General features: G+C 35.3%; 1 protein-coding gene across 1 annotated transcript in view; it reads left to right on the plus strand.

The window, feature by feature from the left end:
* Nucleotides 1–17,735, plus strand: part of ABCA13 (ATP binding cassette subfamily A member 13) — a 169,025-nt gene that overhangs the window by 35,917 nt on the left and 115,373 nt on the right. Inside the window, exons 15-21 of the mRNA XM_058032791.1 lie at nt 1,156–1,232; nt 1,456–1,577; nt 4,113–4,307; nt 6,104–6,268; nt 11,823–12,000; nt 14,184–14,323; nt 17,295–17,408. Coding sequence (XP_057888774.1) covers nt 1,156–1,232; nt 1,456–1,577; nt 4,113–4,307; nt 6,104–6,268; nt 11,823–12,000; nt 14,184–14,323; nt 17,295–17,408 — 991 coding nt within the window. The remainder of the gene's footprint in view (nt 1–1,155; nt 1,233–1,455; nt 1,578–4,112; nt 4,308–6,103; nt 6,269–11,822; nt 12,001–14,183; nt 14,324–17,294; nt 17,409–17,735) is intronic.

Consider the following 17,735-nt stretch of genomic DNA (forward strand, 5'->3'; position numbering starts at 1 on the left):
CCTCATCGTTAGTGACGTTATTCTGTGCATATGTCTGTGTTCTAAACTAAGTGATTACAGGAGCGATACTTTTTAAGCTTTATTCATTTAACTTCAAATTCAGTGGATAAAATACAGAAATTATTTAAGTAATTTAGAAAAACTGAATATTCCTAAAAACCCTTCCATGTTTTTGCAAAGAACTTGCAGAAGATCTTGCTGCTCCACCAGCTGAATGCTTTGGATCACAACTAAGAAAATTTTCAATTTCCTCTGACTCAAGTTGGGTCAAAATTTTGATACCAAATTTTTTTTATTTATAGCTCTTTTAATGTGGCTTTTCTTCTCGAAAGCTGATTATCTTTTTGTGAAATATTAAGCATGCAAATCAGTTCAGCAGTTCAAAGAGTTAGAAACACAGTACAGTGATTGTAAACTGATGGGATTGAAGTCCAAACAACTTCTGATTGTTATTTGCATGGGGAAAGCCATTAGATTTTAAGTAAAGCTGCTACTACAGAGTGTTTCAAATTTGCAATCAGCTAGAAGTAGACATTGTTATAATTGTTGCTATACTGGTTTGACCACTGGATTGTTTTCAAAACAGGCTTGAATGGTGTCTGTGAATTACAGTAATAATACCAAAGAACTTGAGCTTAGAGGCTGTTCCTAAACACCATGGGCTCATATCCAATTTTGAAGAGAAAACCATATTTAATGTGTGCATACACTTTATTATTTAAATTATAGTTAGATAGATTTCTTTTCATCCTGAACTGCAGTGATTTGTATCTCTAGGTTTTAAAATTGTGTGTTCAGTGAGAAACATGGAAGTGAGATATTGCTCGACCTGCCCTTTTCTGTAAGCTGCTGTTTGCTAGGGCCCTTAGTCATTATGGGAATCTATCTCTACATATGTATATATATGAGTTGCACATGTGTATCTCTACATATGCAGCCTCATTTAGGCATGAAATATGATGGCCACTGCACCGTGTAAATACTGCATGAGAGCGTCTGTAGAGGTGCTGACTGTGTGCACAGTGTGTGCACAAAGAGCACAGTGGGACCCTATTGCCTCTTTTAGTCCTGTTTCACTGTTCGTGTTTGTCTTTATACATCAAAATGCCAATGACTTGGTTCTGATACCTTGTGACATTAAGGCTATCATTCCAGGGTGACTGAAAATTTGGAGCTACAATTGTCAGAGAACCCAGCGGCAGCTTTCCTCAACAATTTTAATTTTGTGAATGGTGGGTTCCAGTTTTCTTCACTTTTGCTATAAGTGTAATTTTGTAGGACAATAACTGTTTCTTTGTTTTTCCAACTTCAAAGGGATACTATTTATTACTACACTACTACTATTGACATAAGGCAATTTTGTCACGCACAGTGAATTGAATTGAAAGGATACAATCTGTAGGAAATCTAATTAATAAATTTGGTGCTGTTGGTACTATTTTCTTTCTCTTCCAGATGTGAAAGTCAAAGATTTTGTGCAGAATATTACTCGGCTGAGGCTGGATATTGGTTCTTCTGTCAATATTTCTGAAGAAACTATCAATACCCTTTTGGAAGCCAGTGTCTCTCATTCAGAGGTAAAAGATCAAAAAGAGGTGTCAAATTAGTGGGTTAATCTACAGCATGGTGTGCCAGCTGAAGCAAAACAAGCCATTTTGTTTGTGTGGAATCTTATATTTCCACATGAAATACTTTAGGAGTTTTAGGACTTTAAAGTAATATTGTGATGCATTAAGAGATCAATTTACAGTTGTGCTATTCCTCTGGTCTAAATGCCACTGCTTCATTACTTTCAGCAATGTTTTACCCTCTTGTGCTGATGCAGAATTAGAGCTTTGCTGTCTTGGTATTGTAGAAAAGATGAGGGTTTCTAGAGATATCATTTTGTATCTTACCACCTCTGCTCCTTGTGGTATGGAGTTGTCTTATGTGTATATTTTTTTAAATTCCTTTGTCTGTTCCTCACTGTTTTTACATTATCTTACCACTGTATTTCTTTACTTTCACTTTGAGGTGTTGACTTTTGAGTAAGTTTTCTGCGGGAAAGGCTGTGTGTTACCATTGCTTTTTCCTGTGATCCCAGTGATCGGTCAAAATAATGAGAAATGCCAGCTGCCTAACAGGTTCTCTCTGCTGTGAGTTTCTGTTGAAGAGCTGGGGATGCATTTGGTGAAAATTGATCAGCTCAGTCAAGCAGCCACTGGGTGTCAGTGATGCTCCGCTTGCCGCAAGCTCTGTTTGCGAAAAGTGCAGCATTAAAAAGGCATTTCAGACCATCATAACTACTTATAGATGATTTGTTCTTCTGCTTCTGTGGCAGTGTGACTGCCTTTATTGTTAGCTTGTTATTGTGATACCACTAAATGGTAATGAGAGAAATCATCTGAAAGCAATTCAGTTAAATGGGATTCAGTGCACCTTTGATCCTTTGGAATAATAATGCTAATTGGCTGAATTGTCAAATTACTTTCCATCATTACTTTTTGCCAGTCTTATGTAGAGCTCAGATATATACACACATCTCATATTTGGATAATGATGCAGAATTTTTTGTTTGCTTAGTGCTTAAATCCTCCCCAGTCCAACTGGAGCATTAAAGGCCCGTGTCTCTTACTAATTATGAAAGCTGCACAAGTACTTTCTAGAGTTGTATTTTAGGCATGCCTATTATGTTTATTGTCTATAAAGCCACTGTCTGATAACCTAATGATAGCTATAGGCCCCTTGTAGCCCTCTATTTCTGTGACTATATACTACTACTATGCTTTCCTCTGGAACAGTAAGAGTAACCCTGGGAATTTTTTGTGCTTATTGTATTTACCCATAATTTCTGCCACAATGTTTTGTGCTGGCCATGCGCATTGTCAAGTGATGAAATTATTTGAAATCACTTAAAACCTGTAACCTGAAGACTATAAGTGTTCATTTACTGAGTGTAGGAGTTTAGATTAGCTCTGGTACTCAGAATGCTGCAAGGAAATTTAGAAGAACTTAACCTAGGGGATAAAACATAGAATGTGTTAAAACTGTATATCACTGAAATGGTGATATACATGTGAGGCACATTTGAAATTAATTTCCAATTGCATCACAGTCAAATTTCCTCCCCAGCAAGAAGTCCAAATCAGTATCATCTTACACCGCCCACAGAATTATGTTGGCATTCTGTTCCTTGAATGCACCCACAAAAAATTGAATCTTTAAATACATAGAAAACCTTGTAGAATCACAAAGGAAAAATTCTGTTCCAGGTTGAAAATTAAAAAGTCTAATGATTAAGTTGAAAAATAAAATGTTCATAGGAATGAAAGAGTTAAACTGCATATCCTGACTGTCTTGAAGATCCTCCTCCTGATTGGGTGCTGTTAGCAGCAAGAGATGCATTCAGTGGAGGTGTTAGAGGCAGATTTTGTCCTAAGCAGTACAATGGATTCCTGTTCTGTGGCTCCTACAGGCTCCTAAAAAACTTGCAGTTTTTCTGGACTTGTTGAGAATGGGTAGCTAAGAGCTCCTGAGATATCTGGGCTTCAAGCACTTCAAACCATTGTCCAAGAATGCTTTATTATAGCCTCACCCAGGGTCTGCTGAGGCATTTGTCCCTTTATCTGCTATTAAATAATACTTTAAAGCAGTGTTTAACTGAGAAATGTGAGCTGGCTCAGAGCAGACATTATGCCATATAGACATACCCAAGTGTTAAATTTGTGTGTCCTTTGTAAGAAGGAAGGACCATATTGTTTCATGTTAGTGATTCACACACCTAGATTTTGATCTTCAGGTGTTTCTGCAGCAGAGGTGTATATCTGCTAGAAGGAGTATACTCAGCATTGTAAATATGCCTGCTTATGGTATGAATGCTCAGGAATGAATGATTGACCTGTGAAAAATGAAATCAAATCCTTATAGCAAATATACTTCATCTTTTTATATGTACAAGGAGTATAAAGTAGGAACATAGCAATCTGATATGAAGTTGTATGGTTTATTATTTCAGGTCTGTTGGTGCCTGCAAATTATCCTGTTACTGTGACACAAATTTTCACCTTATTGACTATAAAAAAAGGTGATGCATTTCAGAGAGAAAAGTTTTTAATGTACATATATTGTGATAGGTTCTTTACAGTGCCTTTGTGGTAGCTTTAACTGGAAGATGTGATGAAGAACTACTTAGCCTGCTGCTAAAGCTCCCTGAAAACAATAGAACTTCCCTGGTAGTGGAAGAATTATGCTCTTTACCGGCACTGGACTTGTATACCATGTTTGTGTTGATTATACAAAATTTGAATGTCCGTCACATCATTTACAAGGTAAGTTTTTTTTGGAAGGTAATGTGAAACATACAGGTAATAATTATGTTTTTTTCTTCAGATGTTCTTTCTCCTTGAAAGCAAACAGAAGACATATGGTATCTTTTATCTTTGTTTGGCTCCCCAAATAGAACAGTTGAAAAATGGATCTGATAGATACTTCCTCAGGAAAATTATCACTGAGGAGTTAATTACAAAAGCTTTGGAGAAAACACAGGAGGTCAAAGACATATTTTTAATAATCTTTAGCAGAGTTTGCAGTTCATGCAATTAGTCACTTCATTATTTGTAAGAGTGGAAGACTGATCTGACAATATTTGAACTAAAACCAGCATAGGTGTTCACATCACAAGAATGACAAAACTATTTTCTAGGAAGAATTCATAGCACTGTGGATGGGGATGTCTGCAGCACAAAACTGTCTTATCTGTATAACTATAGATAATCTGGAATCTAGTGTGGATATTCAGTGAGATAATGGTTTTATCTGTAAGAGCACAATTATTGAATGGATAGTTAGAAGACATTTAGTTCAGTTCTTTTGGGGGTAATTGATTGACAGAACATAAAATGTGAGCATGAATAGCTGAAATATCCTTATAACATTGTGAGGAAGAATGGCTTGTTCTAAAGCCATAGGACTCTGATTGTATTCTGGATGTTTCATGTTTTATTCTGGCTGCTGCATGCTCAGTTAAGCAGATTAGGTAAAGAATTTTAAAAATAAGACAATTTCCCACTGTAGGTAAAGATGCCTGAGGGGAAAGAAAAGACTTTACTTCCTGAATTATCTGCAAACCTAGGGAAAAAAATTAGAATAAAATAAGCCAGTGCTTATTCTGATGAGTGTTTCTACTGAGATCTACAGAAACCTCATCAAATTCTAGCAAAGAGTAAAAAATGTTGTCAGCTCATCCTAAATAATAATGGAAGTTCACTATTTTTTAGCAAAACAAGATTTTTGTTAACGGGCGTCTTTCAATTTTTTCTCTTAACTATGTAAGGCTGAGGAGAAAATCAAGCACAGACATTATAGTAGGAAGACAAAGGTGGATAAAATAGATAATCAGAGGGAGCGCTGAAACTATATAATGAGATTATATTAGTTTTATTATTTTGCATAGACAGGTAACAATGAATCAATTTGTATTATCATATCATCTAACTAATCCCCAAAAGCAAAGGGAACAGAGAGAAAATCCATAATGACAAATTTGCATGGTGGAAATAGCAAACAGCCAATTGAACTTAGGTCAAGTAGGTAATAAAATGCACACAATTATTTTCGGCATGAAAAATTCAAACACAGGAAGAGTGATGCAGGAAAGTTAGTTACTGTAGGGGTCATATTAAGCAATAAAAGTGGTTTCTAAATTTAATTTAAGTTACAAATTATTTTTAAAGTATGAAATTATTGCACTGAACATTTTTAAAGTGGTAAATGAGAAGTTTCTATTTTCACTAAATTCTAAAAGGATAGAATGTTGCAGGTCCCATTAGCATTTGGGTTGGAAAACTCTCTTCAACTTGGCAGTTGTAAACATGGTTTCTGAATATTAATTTCTGTTTTGTCATAAGCCAGATCCAACAGTAAATTACAGAGAACGTCTCTTCAGCTTAATCTGAGAGTAAGCGGGGAGTTATATCAAAAGGAGTTTTGTTAAACATGGTTTGTAGGAACATTGTATTATCATTTTTGGAAAAAGACTGAATAATTTTGCATGCTTCATTGGAAGATTAACATTTCTTTCTAACTAGAATTTCCTGTTGTGTTTTTTTTTTCCTTCTTCTCCAAGGTCCAGATACCACCTGAGGTAGGCAATGTATTAAATCTGCTGCTGGATGTGGTTTCTAGCATCAGTTCACTTCTCAATAAAGTCCAACATGTCATGGAAAAGCTTCCAGTGTTCCTCCAAGGAATTCAAAATATTGGTGTGCTTGACATTTCTGCATTGCAGCAGGTATGTGGAGGATTTCAATATGCAAAATTAATTCCCCTTGTGAAGTGATTAGGTAAGGATATGTGCTTAGTAAGGAGGCACGCTAATAGAAGTTATTTCCTAGAAAGTAGGAAATGCTAAGGAGTCCATAAACCCTAGGAAGATTCATTTGGTCTCTTGCAAGCAATCTGGTAATTCTAAAACTAGTGTTATGTTGTTTCTGTCTTCTCTTTTTTTGTTAATTTATGAGATTCTAGTCTAAGTTACCTCAGTGTTTGTCAACTGACTAACATTATCACTCTGTGACTTGGAGATAGCTAGCCAGGTGTTTTCTGCTAATAGTGTGTTTTTGTTTGTTTTTTTAAGAGCAGACCATTATTTTTTTACAATAAAAAATTTACTTTTTAAAAGAATATGAGTTCAAGACAGCCTATGCAGTTGTTCTATCTGCCTTGTGTTTCTGTTCATGTCACCTAAGGGGTTTGTGTGATAGTTCTGCTTGACATATAAACAAGTGGCATGAGGTGTGAGTGAGGGTATTTCTTTTGTCTCTGCCTTTAAGGGCCATTGCTGAACGCGCATCTACACAGCTAGCACTGTGGTGGATCTAGTGTTAAATGAATAATCAGAAAGATTTCTCTCTCTAAGCAGGTTCCAATTCCATAGGAAGACCTGCTGACCCTCATGGCATTACTTTTTGGGTTTGTTGTCCTTTGTGGAAACCTGAGGATTGAATCTGGTTTAAAATTGCAAACCTCTGAGAGACCCCACAGTGATAGATGGTGCAATCTGGTTTATTGCTAGAGTACAGAGTAAACACCGCCCTAAGTACTATTTTCCTTAGTGATACATTTTTCAAGATCTTCTGTTTTGTGTGATAGAGACATGTTGAAAAATGCTGTTGTGGTGCATCTATCAGTTTTGAGCCTCTCTTTTTGGGGTAGCTCTTTGGCTGCTGCAATTAATGGTGACTTTCACCAGACATTTGCCTTTTTTTCTGCTTTCCTTAAACTAGCTCCACTTGTGTCAGACTTTCCTTCCAGTAAATGAAATATTCCTTATGGACTAAAATCCCACAGTTCCTTATTTGATAAAAGAACCTCTCAAAAGGTGCTGCTCAAAAAAAGTTTGCAAAAGAACAAATGGAACAGCAGAGGGCCATCTTCTCACAGTTTTAAGCTTTGCTCGATGGCCACCCCTATTATCCCATAATTTACCATAGATTTAACCTTGGAAGTTTTGTTCTTTTTTACTTCTAACCTTTTTTGATCACTTTTTTTTTTTTTTTCACACAATCTTTATTTTCTAATGTTTTGCTAAATGCCTTTTACTTGTGAAATTGCTGGGGTTTATTGGTCACCTAATAATTGGTGGAAGATTAAAATAATCAGTGCCTATTTCTTTTATTAATAAGTCACATTTTTGATTTCAAGGGCTCTTCTGTCTCCATAACTTTTTTTTTGTAATTTTGAAGACTAGTAAAAGTTTCCCTTTTTTTTATTTAAATTGATTTTTTTATATTTTCCAGTAAGTTTTAATTATTATTTTTTGCTACTTTTCTATAGTGGCCAAACCCGTACTATTGAGTAAGTGCTCCTCTGAAGTTCGTATATTGCTTACACACTTCCCTCCTTAAATGTTTTCTTCAATTTCCAGAAGAGCCCATCCTTATGTATTGTTGTTTTCATAATTACCAAGAGCAAAGTAGTTCAGTGACATTGAAAGATTATCAGATAAAGAATGTAAATGTTTTTGGTGTAAAATATGTGGACCTTTGTCAGAAAGCCATTGAGGTTAATTTAAAAAAATACTTCTATAATGAAAGAGATAATAAAGTAATTGTCAACTATCCATACTAATCAGCATAGATTTCTGCCTGAAAGAAAAACTGGAAAGGAGGAAATAACTTTAATATATCTGTAAAATATGAAGTTGAATTGAAAAGGTACATGTATTTTCATAAAAGATGATGTAAAACCTATCAATATTAACTGGAATATGGTGCCAGGTTCTGCTTTTAAAACCACTGAGTGAATGGATAACTCCCTGAAGAAAATCACTGCTGGTTTCAATAATGATTTGTGCTTGTGTTTTGCTGTTTGAAATCATTCACTTATATTTTCATACCTAATTTTTTGGATGCTTGTCACTCATCAGCAGATAAGCTGCAGGGCACTTCCTGAGTTGCTAAATGCTGTTAATTGTGAGAGGTGGCCTCACTCTGTAATCCTTCCACTAACTTGAACAAATTCTCTGTTGAACCTATCATTGTGGAACAACCTGTTGGGGTTTTAAATGAACAAAATTCTGCCTTAGGTTTATTTGTGGCTACTATGTTTATTCTTGTATCAAAAATGTTCTGGGGCATTTTTAATTTCTCTGGCTTGCCCATATATGCATGGAAGGCCATTTGCAGTCCTTTTCTGTTTTGATAGGTTCAAGTGACCTATTTTAGCATTTGGTATTTGCTTTAGCTTTTTCTATCAGGCTCTCAGTTGCCTAAGACAGCCTAGCATTGTTTTTGCATGCTGGTTTAAGGGTAATCCTGAATGTCTGGAAGAAGAAATGTGTGCATTGTATGAGGGGTATTACAACTGGTGACTCTTGTAGCCTGCTCATTCTTGTCTATACCTACTGAAATGACTTTTCTAAACTTGCATTCAACTTTCTCATAAGCTGCACACAGTTTTGTCTCTTAGATGATTAAGGATGAGTGATATACTGAGGTGACCTCCATTTTATAGCAACTTCTCATGATTTCAGTTGATAAATAAGATTTTGCAGTGGTTATCTTTCTATTCAACTTGCTTTGAATTAAGCATTTGGTTTTTTGCCACATTGGGTTCTCATCTCCTTTTCTCCTGCAATGCCTTCCAATATTAAATATAGGTAAATTTAGGCAATTTGTTTCTTTCAGGGTTCATAGGAAAAACACTAACAACTTCTTTGTAATCCTGTGCTTTCTTTCCTGTTAACAGGCTCCCTGCAATATGAATGTCATTTTTTTCACCACTATTATCCAGCAGTTGGATTAATTGATGATTAATACTTTCTGGAGCATGAACATTAATTGTTTGCTAGAGTTCACCTAAATTTGAGTCAACTTTTAACATTTTGTTGAGAAAGGAATTGCCCTCCCACGTAAATATGTTGTGTTGGTCAGGCATGATAACTTGAGAATGCATTAAATTTTACTTCTCAAATATTTTTTGTCTTTAATGTTCTCCCCTTAAATATCACTGTATATCTTGCTCTAATAAACATCAGAACCAGATATTATTTCCTGGATCATTATACTTCTCATTCCTGAGTATGCATGATTTTTCTACTTTTCAAATAGTGCCATCTAAATTTGATAGGTTTCTGAAAACTGTTTAATCAAATCAGCAATTTTGCTATTATTCCCTTGATTCTGTCAATTTCAGGATGAAAAAGACTTTGTTCTGTTTATGTTTTTTCCCAAGAATTAGGATTATCTATTTGTCTGAATTTATTGCCCTTAGCCCTATGGTTTCGTCAAATTTTGAATTATCTTTAAGGTCCTTGCAGTTTTCCAGGAAAATTGCATTATTTTTTCTCTCTCTTTTTTTCTCTCTAATGTAATGATTCAGAATGTATTTTAGATTTATTTTTTGAAAGCTGTGTAGCCCAGTATGACTTTGAAGTCTCTTTTTATGAATAACTGGTATTTCTATTCCATGTGAATTTGGTTTTATTCATAACATTTTTTGGTATACAGCTGTTCTGTTAGGTCAGAAGCTCATATGCTATGAAGCTTTTGCCTCTATTTGAAAATCCAGTTCCAGATAACCTTTTAATCTTCCATACCAGCTTTCCTCTTCCATGACTTTGCTACTGTGGCTTGCTTAACTGGTTAGTTTGTAGGAGAGGCTGGTTGTTTGGATTTATCAGTCTTGATTACAGCCCTGCTTTATACAGTTAAAACTAGATCAAAGATAACCCTTTTTTTTTTTTTTTTTTGTAAGAGCCATACTATATATTCCTCATACTTTATCAAAGCCAAATTTTAAGAAACATATTTTATTGAGTCGGTGGATATTTAGTTGAAAGACAGTAAGTAGATTCAGCCTGTTAGTGGCAGCTTACCGCATAAATATTCATTATTTCAATTTCAAATTATTTTGATTGGAACTGGAATTAATTAGCACGTTTGTGCTCTTTGACTGAAATAGGCCTCATTTATCCCTCTAGTGCAAATAGTCACTAATAAAGATTCATAACCCATTTTATACAGCATTGTGCATAAATAAAGTTTATTTCTCCAGTGAAGCCCATGCCAGCAGATTCATTCAAGGGCTGTGGATGATTTTATTATGAAATATGTGTATTACTTATTTACTTTTCTCTGTGCTGAAACTGTATGCTAAAAGTAAGATTTTGGGAGCAGCTAACACTGAGCTTTAAAAGACACTTACTAATATTCCTCCAGGATTACTAAAGAAGCACCTGGCACTTCAATAAATGCATTGATCAGGATAAACTGTTTCTAATAGCGCAATTTCCAAACTGTCTGTGATTATGTCTTTATGTAAAGTGCTGTATTACTTTCAAAATTGACTCTTCTGTTTAAAAAAATTCCAGCAATAGAATGCTAATTTTTTCTTGTGCCGAATGTCTGTGTTTGATATATCACAGTGGTTTTTCTACTTGCCAGTTGTGGAGTCTTCAAATGATGTCTGATAGTGTAGTTATGCCTTTCTTGACAAGCATCTGCTGCGGTAATGAGTACGAGGCGAGCCAGTGCATTCTTCATTTGCACCACAGCAGCAAGATGCCTTGCAGTTGTGTCCTCTTAGAGCTGTGCACCTGTACAGACTTCCATGAGATATCACTTACAATCCAAGCCCATTATTTGAAAAGTGGAGCTGCACAGAGGATGAGACTATTGTTGTTCTTCTTCCTTTTTGAATGTGGTGAATGATGGTGCTTAAGCCATAAAAGCAGTCAGATTGCTCTGTCTCCTCATTAGATGTATGCTAGTCATGAACAAATGGCAATAATAAATGCTGGTATGACTCAAGATGTTCAAAAACTGTAAGCACATCTAACAAGTTAAAAGATGTACTTGAAAAATAGACTTTTAGGGCATCTGAATATTTTTTTTCTTATTAGCAACTGTCTTCACTGTAAATGTTCGTAGCAAAATGTCTTTGGTTGTTTCTGCTGCCTTTGTGACACAGGAATAATCTACCAGAGGAGCACATTATGTGAAAATTGGCATTGGAATCAGGGTATCTGTCATCTAGTTGTCTTGATGTTTTCAGTCCTTTTCTGCCTAACTGCTACACAGTGTTTTCCTAGTTTCAGTGTGGTACATTATGCTGCTGTCTTTCATTGAGTATCCTGACAATTAAAACTACATTACCTTTCCCCACAATAATGGTGATCAGAAGAATAGAAATGAACACAGCAGGACCTCATCCTAACAGGCTCTTTCAACAGTCTAATTTTGTCAATCTCCTTAGACGTCAATATTGACAGAACACCAGGGCTACTCCTTGAAGCTACTTAAAGCAACTTTGATTCATCTGTGTTTTTTGTTCATTTGTTCTAGTTTTTGCAGGGTGGGCAGTTCAGAAGTTCAGCTGTTGGATCCCTGGATTCTGTAATCAAGGCAGTATGTAAAGAAGAATCTTCATTTTTCAGCAATGCAAACCTGTTCATAGACATGCCCAGAATCATGGGACTTCTGGAGGAAAATATGGCAAAATATGGCATTCCTGAAGACTCAAGTAAGAAAAAAATCTGACAAGTAGCAGTATGAATTCAGAGTTAAGAGTAGTTTTTTCCACTTAAATGGAAATGTATATATGCTCACTGATATCTCAGTTGACGCTGTCATCTTGAGCACAAAGTGTTGATCAATAAAAGTTAAGTGGCTATGAGATAATTGTGAGTGAGACAGAAGAGATTATTTTTTTTCTATCTTTGCAAATAGTAAGTAAGAGTGTTCCTGTCTTTGAAACATTTTTGTTAACATTTTTAAAGCACTTGGTATTAAAAACATATCTTTCAGATACAGGATTGAGAATTTATTGCTGCTTACACAAAGCTGTGGTATAATTGAGCAGTAAAATATACAAACCTTCTGGATAGAATGAGTCTTTAAATGGTTGATATTCCTATTCTGTTTGTCAAGTGCTCAGAAAAATCCCTTAGCTCTCATATAGTTCCACCTTTGCTCCCTTTCTTCAATATAGGTTTGACTTACCCTGATTAATTTTAATATTGTTAATAACCTTGTTAGTGCCTTGGGTGGCCCTGTGCAAGAGAAGAATACAGTGATAGAGTGTCGCTAGGGAAGCCTCTGTCATCTATTGGTTTCTTCAGGCAGAAATTGCTCCTGGCTTGGCTGGGACCCTTGGGAGGGAGCCAGAGCTCTGCTTTGGCCTTTTCACTTGCATGTGTGGCATGTTGTGGTAAGCAGGCAGCTCTGCTTTTCTTTCCTGTTGGAAGAATGAAGTCAGCTGGATTAGACAGATTGTTTGGAACTTGGTCTCTTCAAAAGCTGTTTAGGCCAGAGGAACTGTTTTTTGATTTTTTTTTTCCAGTTGTCACAACTCTTCTATGCTTTTTACCATGGGGCTCTGCCGTATTTAAGGCATCAGTTAGTTCCAGCTTTTCCATAAGTGAATTAATACTGTTGCCCATATTTCACTAATTTGTAAATGGAGCAATGGAAAATGAAAACTAAAAACAAAAATTAAAGCCACAGAAACTTGTTTCATACTGCTTCACACTGATTAACTTATATGTATTTTGCACATGCCAAATACTTCCTAATGACTTTCTGAAGATCACAGCAAACCCTGGTTAGCAAGTCTTCTGTGTCCTTAGTCTATTGACATTTATGTCTGGCTAACTTCTAGGCTCTTAATTCTTTGCTATTGTTTGGCAAGGATCGTGTTTACTAATGGTTGTATCATTCAAGAAAGTAAAAATTTGGGCAAAGAACTGTTTCTAGATGAAACATTTCTGACACTTCTTTCTTTAAATTTTGTCAGGAGTTTAAATGGTTTTGGCCTAGTTTTCCATCATGTAGGAAGATTTGTCTTTTTTGAGGTGTTAATTGATATTATTTAATATTTCTTCAGAACACTAGAAACAGGATATTTTGAAAACACTTATAATAAATAATAAAACCCCCAAACATATGAGTTGGGCATAAAAATCTAAATGTTTCTTATAGGAACTCATTGCCTTTATGTGAATACAAATGCAGTGGGATATATGGAAACTATTCCTTAGATCCTAGTTCTGAAGGATATACACCCTAATGCATTAGTAGCCCCATGTGATGTAGGAATATGATTTTTTTATTAAGGAATGGAAAAGAAAATTGATTAGATTTTTCAAATCAAGAAGTTGAGTGCCATGATAATTTTTTACCTGTCTTTTTGACAGGTTCTTGTAAGATTGTACAAAAATGAAAGTCTGTATTTCTGTAGGGTTTTGTATATTCCTACTTCTTTCTTATGTAGGAATCTAAAGCTGCAGAGCAATGGAGGGTGTGGAAGGAATTTTTTTTCTCTTTCAAGGTGACTTTTCCCTCTGAATTCACTTGTGTGGGCAGAGGTTTTGCATATGTCCTTCTGCTCTAAAATGCACTAATGTAACACTTAGGACAGATGGATTCACAGGCTGCTTTTCAGAAATGTGAGGAACTCTTTAGATTCTAATTTTTTTCCTATTCAGTGTTTAGAGTTCTGCATCCTGAACACTATCATAGACTTTGTTTAAACAATTTCTATAGGAACCTCTAATGATTACTTAGCGGCAGTTGCATGGTGCTGTTACCAAAACACTCATAACAGTTTTTGGCATGGTGCTGTGCTAGACTCTGAAATAAGACTCAACCTTTTATTTGAATAAAAAAATGTCAATCTTACATGTGAATCTGTCTTTGTTTTTGCAGGTCCTTTTTGCTTGAAGCTTTATCAAGAGATTTTGCAGGCTCCTAATGGAGCTTTGCTATGGACTTTCCTGAAACCTTTATTACATGGGAAGATACTGTACAATTCAAACATCAGCATGATTGACCTGGTGATGGAGAAGGTGAGTATCAAAAAATGTCACTATTTCTGTGTATTGATTTTGTCTTTGCAATTCGTTTTAAAGGTCCACTTCTTTCAGGGTAGGCAGAAGCAATTGGATAATTGCCTTTCAGAAAAATAGATCCAACCTGCCCCCTGAGCCCTTACCTGTTTCCAACTTTAAACTTAATGCTTCTCTTAACTTTTATCCTACTTGTTACAGTGGTTCAAACTCAGTGTGAAAAGCAGACTTTTGCTCAAAGTCCTTTAAAGCACGTATAGAAAGATTAAAAAGAACAGGTTAGCATGCTGAATCGAGGTGTAGGGTGCACATATTCTAGGGAAGCTTTTGCCTTTAACATTTTCTTATCATGGGAACTGTAATGGGGCTGCATAAAGACCTGTGGGAAGGGATGGCCCCAGGGAAAAGTAAAACCCTGTTCTTAGGGAGTCATTGAGCTGAATTAAAAAGAAAAAATCTTAAGTAATCAGTAGTTCATCCTCATTGATTGTTTCTAACACCAGTAGCTGAGTGACCAGTCATAACTGAGGTGCTGTAAGTGCGGATGGTATTCAAGAGTTGTACTATCTCTGCAGTTCTGCTGTGGTTGATTTGCTTTCTTGAGTGGGGTTGTTGACAATGACATGTTTCTTCATGCCTAGCTTAGAGGCACTTCTGTAAGAGAAGGGTTTATGACTTGTTTTAGGTTTCTCTGCAAATTTTGCATTCATCTTCTAAGTACATGACTTTTAACCTGCAATATTAGTTATTGTAAGAATGGACATTTGGAAAAAAGAAATTGCTGCTTGTAAGTGGCGCACAAAAGTACCATAATAACTTTAAATGTGGTGGTAACTATATTCTCTTTAAATTGAAAACTTTGTGGTATTATGAATTGCATTTTAAAAATATAGCAAAAAACTAAGCCAAAAGCCCCACTGTAGATAGCAGATACTATGTAGCTTTATAGTTTCTGCTCTGAATTGGAAAAAAGGATTGAGTAATGTCATGCTTTGCAGTTAAATAACTTAATTTGGGGAATATCAGTTATCGCTCTGTAGCACAGTATAATTAATTTAAAATTTCCAGTCAGTTAAAAATAAAGCTGTTCTTGATGTTTCTAGATGGAAATCTTGTAAAAAATGAGTTGTAAAAAATGATAAATATTACTTATGTTTTTGAACTTATATTCTATGTTACAATGACATTTAGAATATACCACTTAAAATATTTCCACATTATTTTGCCAATTAACATGCTAAACCTCCACTCTTAAAGATTTCAGAACTATTGGTCTGCATTAGTAGCATCTTTATTTATAACTTTGCATTTGTTATTTTCCACTTCCCTCATAACAAGGGAATTTTAATCAGGAGGTTACACTACAGTGAGTAGTTCAGCTATTTAATCCTTGAGTACTTCTGAAATTCTTGGCTGGACATTATCTTTTCCTGGAAACTGCTTATTGTTCACTTTGTTAAGTTGTAGGACTTTATTTTTTACTGCTGCTTCGATAAGAAATTATCTAAAGTGTTCTGTGTGGGGAAGGCTTCTGACACAAGAACTTCCCAAATGCCTACATTCATCAATGAATGAATGAAAAAGCGAAACTACTTTTAAGTGAAATAATAATAATAAAATAATAATAATAATAATAAATATAATATTCCTTTGTGCAATACAGACTCGAGTTAAGAAGGATTAAGCTCTACTGATACTAAGTCCAGACCTTACAAGCTGCTTGGTATACTAGTTTCTAGTGGTGTCTGAAAGTTTGATCTCCTTGTGTTCTGGTGTTAAAACTAATTGCTCTATCCTGGGGAGAAAGCAATCTCCCAGACTGCCTGTTTGCCACCCTTGTAGCCTTCCTGGTCTCCTTGATCTTGTCACCATTGTGCCTGGTCTGGGGATTTCATTCCTGAGGTTTCTGTGTTACTTCTGATCAGAAGAACTTATTCAGTCTACTTGACAGCAGGATTTGGTTTAACATTTAGGATCACTTTGTCCTTAATCATTATGAATGATCACACTTTAAAGTGGAATAGGGATTCTCATATAAGTTGAATGCATAATATTTTTCAGATAAACAAAATTACGTGCAAGGTCTCTTTAGAGTGTTCTGTGTTGCAAAGAGGAAGAAAGAGCCACCAGAAATTGTTTTCTCATGTTGTGCTAAGAGTGAGATTTTGAAAAAGGCACTTAAGATACTATGGTAGAAATTGTATACTTTCAACAGGAATTATTGCAAAAAGCGTGGTCCCAAATTGGAGTTTACAACTCACTGCAGACACTCTTTGCTGGAAAATGTCACAATTTTTATCATAACAACTATGCTGGATTGTTCTTAAATGCACTTCTGTGACTGATAACACCAATTTAAACAAAAAGATACTGCAATATTTTCTAGTCTTGAGTATACTTATGATCTGTTTAAAACAGGCTGGAAAAAAATTGCTGGTTGTTTACTAAGAGAGAAATTGTACCCTGTGTTTGACTGGGATAGAAAATATTTTGTTTTACTCAAGTCTTTCCCTGTGAGAGTATTTTGAAAGAGATTGATTGATCAGTTTTTTTTATTGTCCAAACTGTGCTTCCAAATTTCAGTTTTATTATGTACTCAGTCAAACTAGTTTGAATAAAAGACCCAAAACTGAGAGGTTTTCTTTTGAATATGTCCCAACTTTATTTATTTTTTCTGTCTTTCTCAAGCACCCCCACGATACTCTCTATGAAAGCGACGTTATAAAATAGAGAAGTCTTTGTTGAAACATATAGAGCACAGGAAAACTTTCATTTGCTTGGTATAGAAAAAAATATGCTTAATTTCTTAGGTAAAAAAAATAAAACATGGATATTCTTACTGCTGACTATCAAAGTGGAATGGAAAGGAGTTGCACAAGATCTAAAGCATGCCACTTTTTTCTGTTTCTTAGAATTTACTGTGCACATCTTTCACTTCATTTGTTTCCCTTCATTTTTTTTTTTTCCCTAGGCTAATTTCACTTTTGGTTTTGTGGAAAGCTTGAAGAGTTATTCTGAGACATGGCTTAGAATGTCTGAGGTTTTCAAAACCAGTGGAAATGTCCTCACAGTCTCACGACTGCAGGTTGGTGAACTGTGGGAGATCTTTCAATTTTCCAACTTTTTGCACTTTGATCTGTATTTCTATACATGCACAATCACCCATATATGTGACTTCAGATTTTAAAAGAGCTGAAAAAGAGGCAGATTTGCTTTATGTTATGAACCTCGAAACTGATGCTGAGAAACTTCTGATATGAAGATACTTAAAAACAATGTTGCCTCACTATCTCCAGTATTGCCCCAGTATCAATGAAAAACAGGGGAAATAAAATGGTGTTGGTACTTGTTTGTTCATTGCTTATGTTTGCCAGAAAGATGTGAAACTGCTGAAAAAAATTATGAGGGAAAT

The sequence above is a fragment of the Melospiza georgiana genome, chromosome 1, assembly GCF_028018845.1.
Source record: "Melospiza georgiana isolate bMelGeo1 chromosome 1, bMelGeo1.pri, whole genome shotgun sequence".
NCBI classification, from domain to species: Eukaryota; Metazoa; Chordata; class Aves; order Passeriformes; family Passerellidae; genus Melospiza; species Melospiza georgiana.